Source organism: Procambarus clarkii, chromosome 94, assembly GCF_040958095.1.
Source record: "Procambarus clarkii isolate CNS0578487 chromosome 94, FALCON_Pclarkii_2.0, whole genome shotgun sequence".
Lineage (NCBI taxonomy): Eukaryota > Metazoa > Arthropoda > Malacostraca > Decapoda > Cambaridae > Procambarus > Procambarus clarkii.
In genome coordinates, this window is record NC_091243.1 from 7,535,806 (window position 1) to 7,555,445 (window position 19,640).

At 41.2% G+C, this 19,640-nt stretch overlaps 1 protein-coding gene and 1 long non-coding RNA gene across 2 annotated transcripts; both read left to right on the forward strand.

The window, feature by feature from the left end:
• The first annotated feature begins 1,104 nt into the window (after nucleotides 1-1,104).
• Nucleotides 1,105-1,595, forward strand: LOC123747227 (uncharacterized). Its single transcript, XR_011226135.1, has 2 exons — nucleotides 1,105-1,272; nucleotides 1,519-1,595. It is a non-coding gene; the product is annotated as an uncharacterized lncRNA (long non-coding RNA).
• Nucleotides 1,596-2,235: 640 nt separating this feature from the next.
• LOC123747299 (endonuclease 8-like 1) lies at nucleotides 2,236-16,153 on the forward strand. The gene is made up of 6 exons (XM_045729394.2): nucleotides 2,236-2,335; nucleotides 4,072-5,436; nucleotides 6,231-6,485; nucleotides 8,192-8,423; nucleotides 11,647-11,749; nucleotides 14,967-16,153. The coding sequence occupies exons 2-6, from the start codon at nucleotides 5,135-5,137 to the stop codon at nucleotides 15,284-15,286; spliced, it is 1,212 nt and encodes a 403-aa protein (XP_045585350.2). The 5' UTR covers nucleotides 2,236-2,335; nucleotides 4,072-5,134; the 3' UTR covers nucleotides 15,287-16,153.
• The last annotated feature ends 3,487 nt before the right edge of the window (nucleotides 16,154-19,640 follow it).

Below are 19,640 nucleotides of genomic sequence, written 5' to 3' on the forward strand. Positions count from 1 at the left end.
ACTCTTGAGTCTACCCGAGACTGGAAGTCGACCTTCGTGCTCCGTTCTGAGAGGCGGAGAAAAACACACTGTGAAACTACATATATATCCTGATATGTAAGTATGAGGGAGAACTCGAACACCAGGATGTAGGGGACAGTTACAACTGATACAATAGATATTAGCTGGGGCCCCAGAGCTAAACCGAACTCCACATACACATTGGTAAGTATAGTTAGATGTGGAAACACGTAAGGGTTTTGAGTGAGTGTATATTTACTATTTGTATGTACAATTTGTTCCTGCAGATAGACCTGTTAGCTCTTGGACCCCGCCTTTCATACCGTCGACTGTGTAGTGAGTACAAATCTATTTACTACATATGTTTCTGTCACACACACACACACACACACACACACACACACACACACACACACACACACACACACACACACACACACACACACACACACACAAACAACTATTTGAATACTCCCCAAGGAAGCAGCCCATAGCAGCTGTCTAACTCCCATGTACCTATTAACTGCTAGGTGAACAAAGGTATCAGCGTGAAAGAAACTCTGCCCATTTGTTTCTGCCTCCGCTGGGAATCGAACCCGAGTCCTTAGGACTACAACCCCCCGAGCGCTTTCCACTCACCGCTAGGCCCCGTGCGTGTGCGTGTGTGTGTGTGTGTGTGTGTGTGTGTGTGTGTGTGTGTGTGTGTGTGTGTGTGTGTGTGTGTGTGTGTGTGTGTGTGTGTGTGTGTGTGTACACTCACCTACATGTAGGGTCGAGTCTCAGCTCTTAGTACTGTCATGTATAGTTCTCGGGCGCCCTGTACAATGACTCCTGCCCAACCAGGTCTGGTCTCACACAAACTGGTGCAGCAGCGGCGCGGGACGTTAACCTAGAAACTCCTCGCCCGGCTCCTCCTGTCTCTCTACTATTTTCACTCTTCAGAAAATTTTCCGTCTCATCTCTTTACCTTGTTAGAGTGCATCTGAAGTATGTCTGAGTGCGTGTCTGTCTGTAATATTTGCGTGTGTCTTTATGTTTGAGTGTGTGTTCTTCTTTTTTAGCGACAGCTTTGCAGTTGCAAGAAAACGAAGGTAATTCCGGAAGTTAATTTTCATTGTGTGATAGGTCCTCGCTAGTACGGGAGAGCGGCGGCAGGTGGCGTCGCTGGCGGCTGGTGATCCGTGACGCCCGGCGGGGGGACCATGGCCAGTACTGGTGCCAGGTGGCCTCCCTGTCCCCCTCTCCTCCTCTCAGCTACCCTCGTCGTCATTGGTAAGTGGCTGTGTGAGGCTCACATTGTTTCTCATCTCTCATTTTCATTCTCACTCTCCGTGTTTGACATGTCTCGGTGTCCTCATGTCTCCTTGTCTTCATGTCTCCGTGCCCCTCATATGTCTCCATGTGTCCTCATGTCTCCGTGCCCTCATGTCTCCTTGTGTCTTCATGTCTCCGTGTGCCTCATATGTCTCCGTGTGCCTCATATGTCTCCGTGCCCTCATGTGGTGGTGTGGTGGGCAGAGCCGAGAGCGCGGGTGGTGGACGAGCGAGGGCAGGATGTGGAGGAGAAGCACTACAACAGCGGCAGTATGATAGAGCTCAAGTGTGTCATCGACCAGGTGCCCTTCCCTTCCCGCACCGTCACCTGGCGCAGGGGAGCCACCGTCCTGGCCTTCAACACCTCCAGGGGCGGCATCAGGTGAGTCCCTGGTCACCTGGCGCAGGGGAGCCACCGCCTTCAACACCTCCAGGGGCGGCATCAGGTGAGTCCCTGGTCACCTGGCGCAGGGGAGCCACCGTCCTGGCCTTCAACACCTCCAGGGGCGGCATCAGGTGAGTCCCTGGTCACCTGGCGCAGGGGAGCCACCGTCCTGGCCTTCAACACCTCCAGGGGCGGCATCAGGTGAGTCCCTGGTCACCTGGCGCAGGGGAGCCACCGTCCTGGCCTTCAACACCTCCAGGGGCGGCATCAGGTGAGTCCCTGGTCACCTGGCGCAGGGGAGCCACCGTCCTGGCCTTCAACACCTCAAGGGGCGGCATCAGGTGAGTCCCCTACCACTAAGAGAAATAAATATCTCCACACATACACATCCCCCTTTCACCTTTCTCCGTTCATCATGAAAATACGATCGAGGAGACAGAATACCCCGAGGACAGGTGGAAAGGGACGTCACCCGCTCTCCCTCATCTCTCCCACACAGTGTGAGGGGTGAGGCAGCCTGGGGCTTCGTCAGGAGTCGGCTTTACGTGGCCGATGCCGTCCCCTCGGACTCCGGCGTGTACTCCTGCTGGTACAGTAACTACACCAGTGACTCTGTGGCCATCCACGTTCTGGCAGGTCAGTGTTGAGAGGCAGATTAAAAAAGAAAGTCTTTTGCCCCCCTAGCAGTGTCATATTACTTTGAGCTCTAGCTCCTGGGCTAAGCTAGGCCCCCAGTCTTCGTTGTTCTATTGTCGTAGTAGCCATTTTATATGACGTTATCATGTCTTCCCTATTTTTCCATTATTTTGGTAATGTTTTGTGCCCTTAGGCTTTCCTCGGGCCTTAAGCTCAGGAGCGAGCTTATCATATATTTAGATTTATTTTTAATAAATAAAGGTTATCGATTTGGGTATCAATTAACTTGTGCTTCCGACGTTATTTCCTCTCTTGTGTTATTTCAACCCGCCACTTTCAAGGTTTATTCGTTTTCCTAGAACATTAGTCTCGCTCTGCTCAAATTGTTTTCTTTAGTTTCGTATTCTCTGTAAACATTGATTTTCTGAGGCCTGTTTCCCCTTGTCAGGGAACTTGTGTATATTGGAGGGAGGACTAGCCCTAGAATGGTCCCTTGTGGTATCCCACTCTGATACTTTCCTTCACTATTATCTATTACCCACCAGCGGCGGCTAGTTTATTGTGCACCACATACTCATCCTGTGAGCGGTGGTTTATTGTGCAGCACAGACTCATCCTGTGCGCGGTAGTTTATTGTGCACCGAATATTCATTTTGTGCACAGTAGCGCATAAAAGGATTAAAAGGACACGAAAGATCTTAATCAGACCTTAACGGGTATTTTACTTCATAAGTTGCAACCAATCTGCACACATAATTATGACAGCCAGTAAAAAATTCTTGCACTGTAACTTGATCCTTTGCCGCCTTTCTAAGACGTTGTCCCTCACCCTCCATAGTTCTCTTTCAGGAATACCAGTATACTTCTCCCGGTTGAGGAGGGGTCTTTTTTCTGTGATACAGTGTCAACTACAGTCTGACAGTCAATGGAGAGGAATTCCGTCCGACCTCTTGTCCCCACCCCCTGTCTCTCTGTCTTTCTGTCTGTCTTTGTCTCTCTCTCTCTCTCTCTCTCTCTCTCTCTCTCTCTCTCTCTCTCTCTCTCTCTCTCTCTCTCTCTCTCTCTCTCTCTCTCTCTCTCTCTCTCTCTCTCTCTCTCTCATGTTTGCTAATTCCGTTTTGGTGTTTGGAGTCAAAATTAAATGTCTGGGGACTTATTTACCTATATAGCACTTGGAATGGATATGAGGACAGGGCTAAGAGATGGAATGCGAGGGCTCTGGAGGGTTGAAATAGCCTAAGCTACTCTATCCTTTTTGGGATGTATTTTATTAACGCAGTAGGAGTACTTGAACTCGAAGATGAGGTTCGAGGAAAGGAAAGGTGCTCAATCATGATGTCTGGTTGGTACATTGACGACCTCACTTTTGGCTGGGACGGCATTCGTTCTCCGATGGTCCAATTGGTTGTCCAATTGGACCATCGGAGTGGTCCAATTGGTTAGTGGACCATCGGTTGTCCAATTGGTAAAGTGGAACATCAGTATACTTCACTCCATTCTTACGTCCTATCTCTTATACTGACGTATTCCATCTCTATCTTGTCTTTATATACCAGCTCTTATCCTGACGTATTCTATCTCTATCTTGTCATAATCTATCAGTTCTTATTCTGACGTATTCCATCTCTATCTTGCCTTAATATACCAACTCTTAGTCCGTCGTCATGTCCCTTCTGAGTGCAGTATAGCCATGCAGATCGAGCGCTTGCTCCTGATAACGACCTTGTCTCCTGCAGGCGAGAACTCTGCCGCGATACACCACGGGGCCTCGACGCCAGACACGGCCAGCAACACCGCCTCCAAGACCGTCTCCGGCCACCTGACCGCCTCCCTCGCCACCTGCATCACCTGCACCTATATTTGGCTCTCGGCCTTCAGTGCTACTTGGAGTCTCACCTGACCCCTTAAACCACCCCCGTACTTGCCCATACACACCCAAGCCCACCTATCTATTCACCACCTACATCTATTAATCTAGTAGTTTAACTCTACACCTAGAATTGATCTAGACGCGTGTCTATCCCCCGTTCAGAAAGGCATTCACATTACAGGGTGTCTCTGTAGATATATTCATGTCTACTTCTTTCATTCATTTGTAATGTTTATTTTGTTTGTGTGTGTGTACTCATCTAGTTGTACTTAGGCGCGATAAAGGGGGATTCGAACCTGCATTTTTGAGCTTGTTGTAGTTAAGTGGTTTAAAGTATGTGCTTGGGTGTCTCCAGTAGCTCCTTCTGATTTTCTCAATAATAGTAATGATAATGAAGACAGGGTATCTGACAATAATTATAACAACTTAGAATTACTTAAGTTGTGTATTGTTTTCAATGCCAAATCGAACAATGATCTTAATAATAATAACAATGATGATAAATAAATATAATGATCAACAACAATACAGGCCAAGTGTTGTAGCTGCCCCTAACCTATCAACAACAACAATAAAATGCGAGCGAGAAAGCCAAGTCAGTGAGCTTACAAACTGCATCTACTATAAAGAGCAAGTAGGTGAGCCAAGGATCTAATTTAACTACATAAGGTGAGCCAAAAAAGCTAATATAATCACGGGAGATGAGCCAAGACGCTAATTTAGTCACGGGAGGTGAGCCAAGAAGTTAATTTAGCCAAATGAGGTGAACCAACTCAGCCAAGGAGCTAGATTAGCACTTCTGGTGAGCCAAGAATCTAAATTTGATTCTTATATTGAGCAAAGTTCAGCAATGTGAGCCAAGGAACTAAGTTACATAAAGGAAGCTTGGTGACTTAGCGCAAGCTGGCTAAGGATCGTCACTTTGCAGCATGCCTGAAGGACCAGAATTATTCCTGGCATCGATTTTCATCAATACTGTAAGTCAGGAGAGACTTTATGGAGGGCGAGTTGTGAAGTCGGAAGTGTCAACCAGGAACCCTGAGGTGGCATGGGAGGCCGCCGAGTACAACTTGCACGCTGTGGCCCGAGGCAAGGAGCTGAAGGTGACGCTGTGTGAAAGAGCGAGAGATCAGAAAGGTGGAAAAGCTCTGGATATTGTCTTCCGGTTTGGAATGTCGGGCTCCTTCAAGTTCACACCGGTTGATGATATGCCCAAACATGCCCATTTAAGGTAGGCCTAAAGATTGTATTGTTGGGGTTTGGTTTTTTTGTTAAGAACAATAAAATATAAATACAGTAGAGAACTGTATCATTCAGTATGTTTTTTAGCATTTTCTTATATATATTAGTTATTGAAAAAATAAGACATAAAGCTTAATGTATTTTGTTTAATTAGCTGTATATAAATGCTAATTTAAAAATCTTGTAAGAAAAAACATTTTATAACAGAAGAATAACCAATATGTTGTACTGCTGCACATATAATAATTTAGAAAATATAAAACTAATTACACTGTGAATGTATTGCATGTTCATAAAGTCTATGTAGAATTGCTAATGTTGATCATTAGCCTAGGCTTATAGACCCATATATTAAGGTACAGTATAGTAAACTATTCACAAATTTACTTTTTTCTTTATATCCCTCTCCCTGATGATACTTAAATTATTGCATTTAATAAAATATAAAAAATATATGCCTAGGCAAATATAGGCCAAAGTATACTTAAATATAATTAAATATTTGTACTTATTTTTAGATTTGTACAGTATAACCAGATTGGCTTCGTTTTAGAATATACAGAATGTTGTTTTATAAGAGTAGTGTTTGTTTACTTTGTCATACATTATTTGTATTATTTGTAGTTACAAATACTTTTTGATAACAAATAATTAGAAAAACTTTTTTAGGCTAAATTATCAACATTTATTAACAGTGGATGCTTATGCCTTCCTTGTGTGATATTTATGAAATGTAATTTTTATATTTTAGCATATACAAAAGGCTTACTTATGATTTTGCAGGTTCTACACCATTAATGAAGAAATCCCAATGGTGCTGAGTTTTGTTGATTATCGTCGCTTTGGTCGCTGGGAAGTTGGAGGCACTTGGGGTCGTGACCGAGGTCCGGACCCAGTGTGGGAATATGAGAGTTTTAGAGAAAATATTATGGCAAATCTTGACTCATCAGTGTTTAAAAAGCCTATTTGTGAAGCAATGTTGGATCAGAAGTATTTTAATGGCATTGGCAACTACTTGAGAGCAGAAATTTTATACAGGTTTGTGATATGCAAATTTTGTGCTGGGCTGGGGGTAATATATAGGGTGAGAGGACTGGCAGTAGTGTCCATTTTAGGCTTATGCCGAAGTCCCCTTCAATGTCTAACTACTGACCCTTCTTAGGATGCAACCCCACATCAAGCTGATAAACTCCTGCATACCTATTTACTAATTTACTGTTAGGTGAACAAGACCATTAGGTGGTAGGAAATGTATCATCCCATTTGCCCTGCCCGGGATTCAAACTTGGAATTCCCGATTGTGAGTCAGGAACGAACCCAACTGTACTACCAGGAGCTCTTTCAATGTACTGTAATGGCTTTCTGTAACTTATGGCAAAAGCTATATTCCTGATAAACTTATTTGTTTTATTATATCTCTGAGTAACTGCAGTAACCAACATTACATTATGTCTTATTTTTCCAACAGTATTTTATAAAGTTTTATAAGCCTGATATATGATATGGCAAAATATTTCTTTAGTTTTTCTAAATTCTAACTTCTTAACTGGTATTTTGCCATAATTATTTTTGATAGGTGTTTTATATCTCTTTAATATAATGCATAGAATGCAATTGATAAGTGAAAAGCAAAAGAAAAAATTACATTAAAAATTTAAAAACTGCTAAATAGTGTACTAATTACAGTACTAAGTACTATACTAATTATATTACTGTACATGTTAAAAAGTAAGAATTCTGAAAGTAGGAAGGTAAAGTGAAAGTAGGTTTTGCTACTGTTCTAAAATTCCATTCATATAAAAAATTGTAGGTTTACATAAGCAAAACAACAGAAGCTTCATTACATTCAACAAAAGCCTACAGGTGCCCGGTTTATATATTTTTTTTATATCGTAATGCAATTACTGTTCTCATTTTCTTCACGAATGCACTCATTTGGTGGCTATATAGTTAGTAATCTATTTTCACTCATATCATTAATTGTTAATAAAAATTTTGTTAAAAAGATATCCATCTGTTATTAAAAGGTTCAACCTTATTTTTCCAAACTGATACTTAAAATATTAAAGCACATCCAGGAAGATCATGTCAGTCTATAACATTCTTGAGTTTACACCATATTCCTATTTCATTCTTAGTGCCCACATGTACCTCTTCTACATTCAATTCAGTTTAGTTCATTTGTTATACACCCCATACCCATTCCATGGGGCAGTAGTGGAAAAGATTACAAGGCACATATATATTGGTCTTAGGCACTAAACCCCAAAATTCATTTAGCTAAGCAAGCTACAGTGTTGATAAGCTAGTTACATGGTTTAATGTATACAGTACTGTATTAGTATTCTACACTCATAACTCCAGTTCTAAATGCCGTGCCTATGGATTGATTACATAAATTATTCCCAAATCTCTCCCATGCAAATTGAAGGTGAGGATAGTAGTTAGAAAATGTGCAAGTAAGAAATTGGGAAGTGACTGGAGAGGAAATGAATAACCGAGACAAATATAGCTTCAGAATTAGGAAAGTATTGACTAACTCACTTTGTGGTAATTCATAGAAACTTATTTATTGTATGCAATCACTAAAGTTTTCCCTATTTTTCAGGAATGGCTTAGGTTAATAAATGATAAGAAGTTTACACAAGGCTTAACTTCAGGCACATTGCATTTCTTAAAGTATGATGTTATAAATATGCTTTAACAGTACTAGGTTAGTTCAATCATTTGTTTCCAATTTTCAGAGGCAACATTCGTCCCTTTGATGAGGCAAGGGAAGTACTGAGTGAGTTAAAGCCTTTCAGCAAGTGGAATACAGTGCAAACCAAACAAGAGAAAGATGATATGTGTGAAGTTAAGCCTGACTTTCTGGATCTTTGTTGCATTTTGCCTAAAGAAGTGATCCACCTTAGTGGAGGTGGAAAAGGCTATAATGTTGATCCTGATGCTGATGACAACGAATACAAGGAATTTCGGGTAAAACACATTTGTTCTCTTTCAAGTATAATTAGTTATTGAAGCATAAATGGAAATGCTGTGAATATTTTAATTGAAATAAAAAATGGAAATGCAAGGAATGTTAATATGGAAATTATTGAAATAGAAAAAGAGAAAAAAAGTTATAGAAAACTCATACAGCGGTTTGGAGAAATTACAAAACATCTGGTTTCACTTAGATGTATAGTTCACAAACTGTAGAATAACAAAGAAAGAAACACACAAACCTATATTTTGGGTAATAACAATGGGCAGATATTGCCACCACAAATATCCTGGTGCAGATATACACCTACTGTATTCTGCACCAGGATGTACTGTACTGTACTGTATAGTACAGTAAAGTTTCATCAAATTAATGGGAACTGTACTGTATCATGGAATGAACATAAAAGGCTACTAATGAATGCCAACAGATCATGCTACCTTGCATTTAAAATATTTTCTCTAAACACTTGGTAGTTTCACAGAAACAAATCACTGAGCACTGAGGTAGCCAGTCCTGTCTGGACTTTCTGGTAACAAGTATATACAGTATAGGGATGAAGATGATGAATCACAACGTGGCTGAAGATATGATGACCAAGCCACACTTCAGAAAATGAAGAAACGACGACATTTTGGTCCGTCCAGGCTATTATCAAGTCATGTGATTTACTAAGGTCTTTCACATGACTTGACAATGGTCTAGGATGGACCGAAATGTTGTAGTTTCTTCATTTTCTGGTATGTGGTTTGATCACGAATAACATGTGTTAGGTGGCCAAATACCAGTGATTTTTATCCTGCACTGCACTTATTTATTGTATGCTTATTATATATTATTTTTCGTATATACTGTATATGCCAGGTATGCATACCTGTTTAATATTTTAACCTTAACCTTCCTTATGATCGATTTCACATATATATTGAGCAATAGAGGAGGTACAACACAACCCAGGCTTACACCTACATTAATATTCAACTGATCACATATTTCACAATTAAATTCATAAATTCACTACGTTCAGCATAAAATCTCTTCAAAACCTTTAACTGAATTTTATCAACTCGATTCGCTCTACTCGCACCTCAGAGTTCGCTATTTACATTTTCATATGCTTTCAACAAGTCCTAAGTTAAAGTTGTAATGAAATATAATCTTGGAGGAAAAAGGTTGGAATGCTAAAGTTTATATTCCTGGGAATAATAGTGAAGATACTGTAGCAGCTAAAGAAAAAGTTTAAAGTAGATTAAAAGACAACAGTGGACAAAGGCAAAGCTTAGCAGTATAGATTAATAATTTTTTTTCTTTATGAGGAGAAATATAATGGCATTACTGGCAGAAGAATGATTGCAGCACATGAGCATGAAAAGGATTTTATGAGCAAATAGAATTATATATCCCACTTGATAAATCAACTGTGTGAGAAATTAACATTGATGCAGAGCTCTAGATGTGTGAAAATTGTTCATAGTTCATGCACTATGCATAGTTCATGTAGTTGTTCATGCACATCTATGAGATGAAAAATATAGCAGGTAAATGAATTGATAAATGTTATCAATTTAAATGTTATTTTAAGTTGTAACTGTTTATTATGATGATAAACAAGAACATAAGAATTAAGAAAACTGCAGAAAACGTACTTGACCCAAATGAGCCAGCTCCTATTATACCCACCCAAACTCATTCATATATATGTTTAACCCACGTTTGAAACAGTCCCTCGATCCCACTTCTGTTATGTTACCTGGTAATTTGTATCGTAAAATAATAACCTTTATTCCAAACCAGTATTTACCCAGGTCGTTCCTAAATCTAAACTTATTCAATTTATATCTTTCATTTCAATTTCAATTTTGTGTTGATATATTTAAAATCTTAGAGTACAGTATATATATCCTGTTAAATCTTAATTTGTCCCATAAAATCTTGTTCATATCACCTAAAATCTTATTTATATCCCCTTAAATCTTGTCTATATCCCCTAAAATCTTGTTTATATATATATATATATATATATATATATATATAATTCTCATTTATCATGTAGCTTTCCACTAATCATTTGAGTGAGCCTTGATGTATACTGTACTGTCTACACTCACTTATCCAGACAATATGGGAAGGACCCCTCATCATATCGATAAGCTACACATCCAGATAAGCTGAATTCTTATCAGGCAAGTCAAAAAATTATGATGTTCGTAATTTTTTGTACAACAACCAACATACAGTACTGTAATTTGAATTTACACACACACATACACACACTCTACAAATCAAAAATATAATTTAATACAGAAACTTCTGCTTACCTTCTTTTAGTTTGTCATTTTATTTGATATTGTAGATCTTGAAATGTATAGTTCTAGAAAATGTATGTAACCAGTCTCCCACTGTCTGGATTTCCATGAGGATATGGGGAAGTTTTACCCCAAAATTATCCTGATGCGATGTTGGCCAGATAACCCAAATATTCGGTTCAGCAGGCGTCGGATAACTGAGCTCATCCAGTACTTGTTTACATTTTAGTGTGAAAACTATTCAGCAGTCTACAAAACATTTTCATGTTCTATTCAGATTGCATGAAGACCTCAGAAGAACAGCAGGTTGTATCCAGTTACTGCTTAGCTGCTCCAGGAGAAAAATTTATACATTCATGCATTTGCTATATTCAGGAGTTTATCAAACTGCTGTGATATGTTTTCACCTGGGCTCAATGACTGGACTGTTGCAGTTCTTGAACAAATGTTTAAACCCTAGTATATGAGCCTAGAACCTAAACCCTAGCATATGGGAATACAGACTAAACCTTAGCATATCATTAATTATCATGTTGGCACCTGAAAACAATGCTGCTACTTTCTATATCTGCATATTGGCTTATTCATCTGCCATCTCTGTTCATGCTAAATGCATGTGGTGTCAATGTTGTCACTTGTGTATTCCGCTATAAATAGCAAATTCTTAATACAAGAAATTGTGGTGTACTTTCCTGTGGTAATTTGATTTCATTCTTTCAATTGTGAAATTGCTTCAGTTAATATAAAGAGTATGGCTTTGGAGCACACACTTTATATTAAATCTAAATCTAAATACATATACTGGTGAACACTTATAAAGAGTCCTTTCTCCTTTTTTTTCAATTAAACTTTTGACAAAATGCCTAGTAACATATGCAGGACCTTGTAATCAATTTTGTTTACTATTTAGGCCTGGCTGCAGTGTTATTATCAGGATGGAATGAGAAATCTGGTTGATCACAACGGTCGCACCATGTGGTTTTCTGGAGAGCCCGGGCGTCTAGCTCCCAAAGGTTAGTTTATCAAATTGCTATTGAACATGAATGATAAGAAAGCACGATGGAATGATAAATCACACTAATAATAATGTTGTTGATTTAGGGGCAATGGCAGCCCAGGGATCAGATGTGGTCCAAAATCAGGTACAGTATTTTCACTGAACAACAATGACAAGTTTAGCATATGATTGGAAGCATGTGAAAGGCAAGAAATATTAGCAATGCACAAGAAAATGAATATATCAAAAGGGAAGGGATGTATCAGGAGAAAGTGCCAAGTCATTATGACTATATACCCCCTGGAAGAGAACAGGATAAGGATCTGTCATGGGATGGGGATGAAGGAATGGTGCCCAACCAGAAGATAGTCTATCATCTGGGACATGTCAGAAGACAGACTGTACTTTAACGATCTAATGACTGAAATACTATAGTTATACTGATACTAAGCCCCAGTTATACATCTGGGGCTTAGTATCTTAGTATCAGTCAAGTATCTCTATTTTCTGGGGGGTGCCGAATGGTGGTTCCCTGTTGGTAGCTGCACTTAGATAGGTCCAGACATATAAGTTATAATAGTCCTAGGAGTCCTCAATACCCTTCTGGAGACCAGAAGCCAAAACCTGGCACCCCACATAGGCACAGTGGAGCAGGGGATTCATGATCACCCTCACCAAAGAAAGGTGAGAAACTCCCAGAAAGACAGCGAAGCAAAACAGACAACAGCAAGATTCACAGAAAGTAAACAAACAATGCAGCAAACAACTTGGCAAATGAGCCACCCAGTACTTAGGTCATACTCCTCTTCCTTGTTAAAGCTGGCCACCACCAGGTGGCAGTACCATGGGAACTTCCAGCTCTTCAAGTCAACAGTGATCGTCCTTTGCCCGATATCAGACAGGTCTGACCTGCTCATCCGGTGAGCATCCCTAGTCCCTGGGTGTACTGCTTAGACTTTACTTTCAGGCCCTGGGGAGCCCTGCATGTCTTTGATATGGTTCATCTTAGATCAGCCCACTGAGCTTGCTTCTTGCAAGTTTGAGGGATGTCCATTGGTTGTGCTACAAGTCAATTGGCATTTGTTCTGTCACTAGCTATGCCACCTGTTGAGTGTGTAATACTCTGTCACAACATCTGTGACGGGTTCATTGGGTTTCTATTTTAGCTATGGTCTCTGTCTTTTTATTGTACAAATTTTTTATTTTATTTTTGTAATGATGCTTCACAGGCAGCAGTTGCTTCAGGTTTGTTTTGCACATTTTGGTGTTTTTCAATTCGGTGCTCAATTGGTTGCCCTAGACTTGGCCCATTTTGGTTTTAAGGGCTTTTGGAGTTGGAGCAGCTGGTGACTTCTACTGGTTCTATGACTTGCACCTTCTCCTCCTCCTCCTAATGTTCGTCTGGTTTGGTTCGACAGACCTCCTGTATCCCCACCCACCTTTGTTCAGAGCTCTGGGACGTCTGGGACATTTTACGGTCCAGGCTGTAATTAACCTTGGGTGTAGCTCGGCCTTTTCTGAGGATCAATCCTTCCATGTCAGCAACGGGGACAGTTAAATCATTGCTTCCCACCAAGGTTACGTAGACTTCTATTTCTCAGGGTGGTGTATTTGGCTCGAATCCTTTTAGAATGTGAAGGTGCTTTACTTATCTGATTAGGTCTCCTAGGGCTGATCAAGTCTCCTAGGGCTGATGTTTCCGATATATGTGGGGCTTTCTTAGTGCAGCGAGCAACAAGAAACCACTGAGACCCTTCCCCAGAAATAGGCAATTCATTACATTCAATGCTTTTTTTTGGTTGTAGCTTTTTATTACTAGAAATGTTCTAGTCTGGATCCTGATTGGTCCTGTGGGGTAGTTCCTTAAGAGTTTTTCTAGATACAAGTTAAAGTGGTTCACTGGTTTCAGATTTTTAAGTAAATGTGTGTTTCAGTATAGCTCTGTCCATAAACATTTCTAGTTTTCCCAGATCAAAGAAGAGAAGGAAGTTAGGTTGGAGTCTATTCTTTTTACATGCATTTGCTTGCTTCATGCATTTCTACTTTCCCTGTCAAGTCAGGAGTAGGTGTTATTTGAACCTTCTGATAGTTTTCCTATCATTTTCTAGCAGTGTTATCTTAAGCGAGAGACATGGTCACTACTACGTCTTCAGGCTTCTCTTTGTTTAGTGAGTGGATTGGGTTAAGTTAGGGTCCTGTTTTCATAGCTGTGGCTCCTCTTTGTTCAATGAGAGGATTGGGTTAGGTTAGGGTCCTGTTTTAATAGCTGGCTGTTCAAACTCCTGTCTGATTATTATTTTTCGAATGTTTCATTCTGGGCTTTTGGAGGCTACCAGAAATATTGTTTTTTCCGCAGTCCCTGTGGTGTAATGGTAAGACATCTGCCTGGCATTTTGCGAGTGCTTTGGCCTAGGTTTGTATCCTGGCTGGGGGAGGTTTACTGGGCACCATATATTGTTCTTCTTGATGTCACAGGACCATGGAGTTCCAATAGGAACCCTTCCAGAAACCAACATTGCCTGTAATGGATACTACTTTCTAGTTGGTGCTTGGTGGCTCCTTTGAACCCTCACTTCTCCATTCGGGGGTGGTGTCAAGGTTGGTGGATTGAGGAAGGTGAACTTGTGGTGTGCAGGTGGAACTAGTGAGAGAACTGCTTCTTGACCCTATGGTTCGTGTCTTGGGGCTTTGCTATCCCATTTTCTATGCTTCGTTTACCTTGAATTATATGTCTTGGTTCGTTCACCTTTCTGGTGGCCTATTCCTGGTTAGTATCTGATCATCGACGCCCCCTCTATCATAGGGTAGAAATAGCCTAGACTACTCTATCCTTTTGAGATGTAATTTATTGTCTCAATAAATCTACTTGAACTTGAAGCCCCTCAATCAACAACAGCATCAACATCAACATATTCATGGTTAGGGTGATCTACAATCCTCCTGCTCCTTGTGCCTCTTTTGAGGCAGTGGGGGGGGAACAGGTTTTGGCCTCTGTTCCCCAGTAGGCTTACATGACTCACATGGGTCTGATGTGGATTCAGTTTGGCGGAGCCTGCCAGATAGGAACCCACCAAGGACCCACCCAAAAGACATGTTTCATTACTATATATTCAATGCTGGCTTTATTGTTTTGGTTTTAAATTGTACTATTTAGGCAGAATTAAAATGTGATTTTCATTCAGTAACTTTTATTCTTAACATTTGTTTCATTAGTGTTGTGTTTACCATTACAGATGTATCTTCAAGAGGTAAAGTTAAAAGAAAGATGATAAAGAAAAACGAACAGCAGGAAAGTGGGGTGGAAGTGCCAAATACAATAGCTGAGAAAAAGGGAAGACGTAAAGCTAAGCAAGCAAAGCATGAAGCAGGAGAGGAGACAATGCAAGTAAATATTAACAAAGCATCTCGGAAACAACCAAAAGAAGCTGCAAAAGAAGACTCGTGTACCGAGCCTACATTGTCATCAAGACTGCGAAATAAGTGGAGCAAGTTACAGGAATCCACAACAGCTACTAATATAGTTAAGAAAAAACTAAGCGAAAAGAGTAAATAAAACAGCTTCCAGGACCACAAAAATTGACAAGGCATATGCAGGTCCCATTTTACGGTCTTCTGGACAGAAAATGTCTCTGTAGAATAAAATACATTTTGATAGCTTCAATGTAAATATTTAAGATTTTTATTATATTACAATTACAAAAGAATACTGTTCATTAATGTTAGGCTTTATATATAATGTAAAAGTAATTTCTTAAACTATTTTTTATATTTTATGTAACAAGCTTGAGTACACAGCAGTGTGCTGTTATCCTGTTGTGTGTGAGGGATTACCAAGAGTAGGTCATGGGTTTCTGTAATTACAGAGTAGATCAAGAGCTCGCTATGAGTTTCTCTAATTACAGAGTAGATCAAGATCTGGCTATGAGTTTCTCTAATTACAGAGTAGATCAAGAGCTGGCTATGAGTTCTTTTATTTACAGAGTAGATCAAGAGCTGGCTATGAGTTCCTCTATTTACAGAGTAGATCAAGAGCTGGCTATGAATTCCTCTATTTACAGAGTAGATCAAGAGCTGGCTATGAATTCCTCTAACAGCTCCATCTCACAGAATGGTTAGTCAGACATGGAGTCATGATAAAACATGAGATGAGTTTAACTAAGGAACTGGATAAAAGCTGAATTTTTGTTTTCCTTCTTACTGTACTGTCTCTTGCAATGTATTTGTCAAATTTCTTTTCTATAAAATAGTTTTATTTACTTTGGTAAAATATGTCTTAAAAATGTAATTTTATAAACTGGAATGCAGAAGTTCAGAGAATATGGTAATGTTATTTAAGACTAAATAATGGTCTGTATTCAAATAGAGGATAATTATATTTTATTGGAAAATTTGGGGGATTAAATAAATGACTTTTTTGTAATATGTTTGTACTTTATCATTTTATTTATTGTTTATTTATACATATACAGGAAGTTACTATGAGTTGGGTATTTACAGTTGTTGGTGATTAGATGGTAGTCCTGCATAGCCACTGAGACTCGTTGCATTTTGGGTGTCTGCTATTCTAATTACTTATCCTATTATGGCATCGTAAAAAGAGTCTTGCAAAAATGTTAAAACTGTGAGGCCAATCTCTCAGTGTTTTTATTTTGTTTCTATAGGACTAGTTTACAGCCTCTTATTGCATTATACAAGTTAGCCAACCCATCCTCTTACAAGTAACGTCGCTTTTCATTCATATGTGCTTCAGCCGAAAATTGCCATCGTGACACCTCGGCTTACGTTAGTTAGTTTAGTTCATTTATTATGCACCCCATACCCATCTTGTGGGCGGTAGTGGAAAGGGTTACAGAGGCACATAATGGGCTCAGGGACTGAACCCCACAATTCATTTAGCTAAGCAAGTTACAATCTTGATGAGCTAGTTACAAAATTCAATATAAGTCGTCACATCAACAATGGGTTCTAGATCGACCTCAAGTACAGGTTCTAAATTAAGCAACTGACATATGTGGAGAGCTAGTGTCAAAATTTATATGTTGGCTTACGAATGCCCCGATTTACGAACTTTTCGGGTCACGAGCCCAATTTCTTCGTAAAATCCGAATCAGGTTATGAGCTTTGCCTTGGGAAACGAAGCTTGTTGATACGCGTATGGTCGACCTAGCCTGTGGTGGCACAGCGATCGCGCCTCAGTTTACCAGTGCCTCCTGCCTAATGACAAGCGTGCCTGAATTCTTTATAAAGAATTAGTTTTTTGGGGATTTTTGGGGATTTGAACATAAAAGTTGTTATTATATACCTCGCTATGGGTCCCAAGAAAGCCAGTGGTAAGATTCAAGCCAAGAAAACACATGTGAGAATGACCATAGATGAAAAACAAAGAGATTATTCGTAAACATGAAAATGGTATGACAGTTGTTGATGTAGAGTAGAGGATGTCCCTTCCTCATTTATTAAGAAAATGTGTGCAGTATGGGAAGAATTACAAAGCTTTGCTGAAAAGTGTCACCCAAATCAAGCTGTAGCAGATCATTGCATATACCTTTTTAATGGCAATTTCATGTCTCACTTCAGACAAGTGTTACAATGTAGGGAAAAACAAGTGTCACTAGACAGGTTTTTAGTGAGAAAAACAAGCAGTGAGCCACAAGCAGGTCCTAGTGCTATGCAGGCAAAATGTGCCAAAGAGTGTACCCCAGTGAAGTCATCACTGCCTGATGTTATAATGGAAGGGGGACTCTCCTTCCAAACACTAACACCTCTCCTCCCCCCCCCTCCTCACCGTCTTCCATACTCTAACAAGAGTCATCAGTAAAGGTAAGTAATAACTTGTCATACTTTAGTACTGAAGATTTGGGTGAATTAGGTATAAAATTTACTTTGAAGTAAATTTTTGGGTGAGTCTGGAACGGATTAATTCAATTTACATTATTTCGGGCTCCGGTTCGGAGCGAAATAATCGCCAAAAATCGGGCGATTTTTGCCGCTAACGGCCGAAAACCGCGCTATTTTCGACGCTAGCGGCCAGAAACCATGCGATTTTTGCAGCTGGAGGGCAAAAATCGCGCGAATTTCGCCGCTAGCTGCCAAAAGTCAACCGATTTTCGCCGCTAGCGGCCAAAAAAGGGGCTATTTTCGCCGCTGGCGGCCAAAAATGGGGCGATTTTCGCCGCTAGCGGCCAGAAACTATGCGATTTTTGCAGCTGGCGGGGAAAAATAGCGCGATTTTCGCCGCTGCCTGCCAAAAACCGCGCGATTTTCGCCTCTAGCGGCCAAAAACAATGCGATTTTCGCAGCTGGCGGGAAAAATCGCAATTTTCGCCTCTACCGGCCAAAAATAGCGCGATTTTCGCTGCTAGCGGCCAAAAACCGTACGATTTTCGCCGCTAGCCGCCCAAAATCGGGCGATTTTTGCGACTAACGGTCGAAAACCGCGCTATTTTCGACGCTAGCGGCCAGAAACCATGCGATTTTTGCAGCTGGCGGGCAAAAATCGCGCAAATTTCGCCGCTACCTGCCAATAATCGACCGATTTTCGCCGCTAGCGGCCAAAAAAGGGGCTATTTTCGCCGCTAGCGGCCAAAAAAGGGGCTATTTTCGCCGCTAGCGGCCAAAAAAGGGGCTATTTTCGCCGCTAGCGGCCAAAAATGGGGCGATTTTCGCAGCTAGCGGCCAAAAATCGTGCGAATTTCGCCGCTAGCGGCCAAAAACCGCGTGATTTTCGCCGCTAGCGGTCAGAAACTATGCGATTTTTGCAGCTGGCGGGCAAAAATAGCGCGATTTTCGCCGCTACAGGCCAAAAACCGCGCGATTTTCACCTCTAGCAGCCAAAAACCATGCGAATTTCGCCGCTACCTGCCAAAAATCGACCGATTTTCGCCGCTAGCGGCCAAAAAAGGGGCTATTTTCGCCACTAGCGGCCAAAAATGGGTCGATTTTCGCCGCTAGCGGCCAAAAATCGTGCAAATTTCGACACTAGCGGCCAAAAATCGTGCGAATTTCGCCGCTAGCGGCCAAAAATCGCGCGATTTTCGCCGCTAGCGGCCAGAAACTATGCGATTTTTGCAGCTGGTGGGCAAAAAATAGCGCGATTTTCGCCGCTACCGGCCAAAAACCGCGCGATTTTCGCCGCTAGCGGTCAGAAACCATGCGATTTTTGCAGCTAGCGGGCAAAAATTGCGATTTTCGCCGCTAGCGGCCAAAAATAGCGCGATTTTCGCCGCTAGCGGCCAAAAACCGTGCGATTTTCGCCGCTAGCGGCCAAAAATCGGGCGATTTTTGCCGCTAACCGGCGAAAACCGCGCTATTTTCGACGCTAGCGGCCAGAAACTATGCGATTTTTTCAGCTGGCGGGCAAAAATCCCGCGAATTTCGCCGCTACCTGCCAAAAGTCGACCGATTTTCGCTGCTAGCGGCCATAAAAGGGGCTATTTTCGCCGCTAGCGGCCCAAAATGGGCGATTTTCGCCGCTAGCGGATAAAATCGTGCAAATTTCGCCGCTAGCGGCCAAAAATCGTGCGAATTTCGCCGCTAGCGGCCAAAAATCACGCGATTTTCGCTGCTAGGGGCCATAAACTATGCGATTTTTGTAGCTGGCGGGCAAAAACCATGCGATTTTCGCTGCTGGCGGGAGAAATCTCGATTTTCGCCGCTACCGGCCAAAAACCGTACGATTTTCGCCGCTAGCGGCCAAAAATCTGGCGATTTTTGCGACTAACGGCCGAAAACCGCGCTATTTTCGACGCTAGCGGCCAGAAACCATGCGATTTTTGCAGCTGGCGGGCAAAAATCGCGCGAATTTCGCCGCTACCTGCCAATAATCGACCGATTTTCGCCGCTAGCGGCCAAAAAAGGGGCTATTTTCGCAGCTTGCGGCCAAAAAAGGGGCTATTTTCGCCGATAGC

What these genes read in the sequence shown, in the direction of transcription:
- LOC123747299 (XM_045729394.2), top strand. Translation starts at nt 5,135, where the DNA reads ATGCCTGAAGGACCAGAATTATTCCTGGCATCGATTTTCATCAATACT. An exon ending in CCCAAACATGCCCATTTAAG is followed by an intron (nt 5,437 to 6,230) that starts GTAGGCCTAAAG and finishes ATGATTTTGCAG; the next exon opens with GTTCTACACCATTAATGAAG. An exon ending in CGGGCGTCTAGCTCCCAAAG is followed by an intron (nt 11,750 to 14,966) that starts GTTAGTTTATCA and finishes TTACCATTACAG; the next exon opens with ATGTATCTTCAAGAGGTAAA.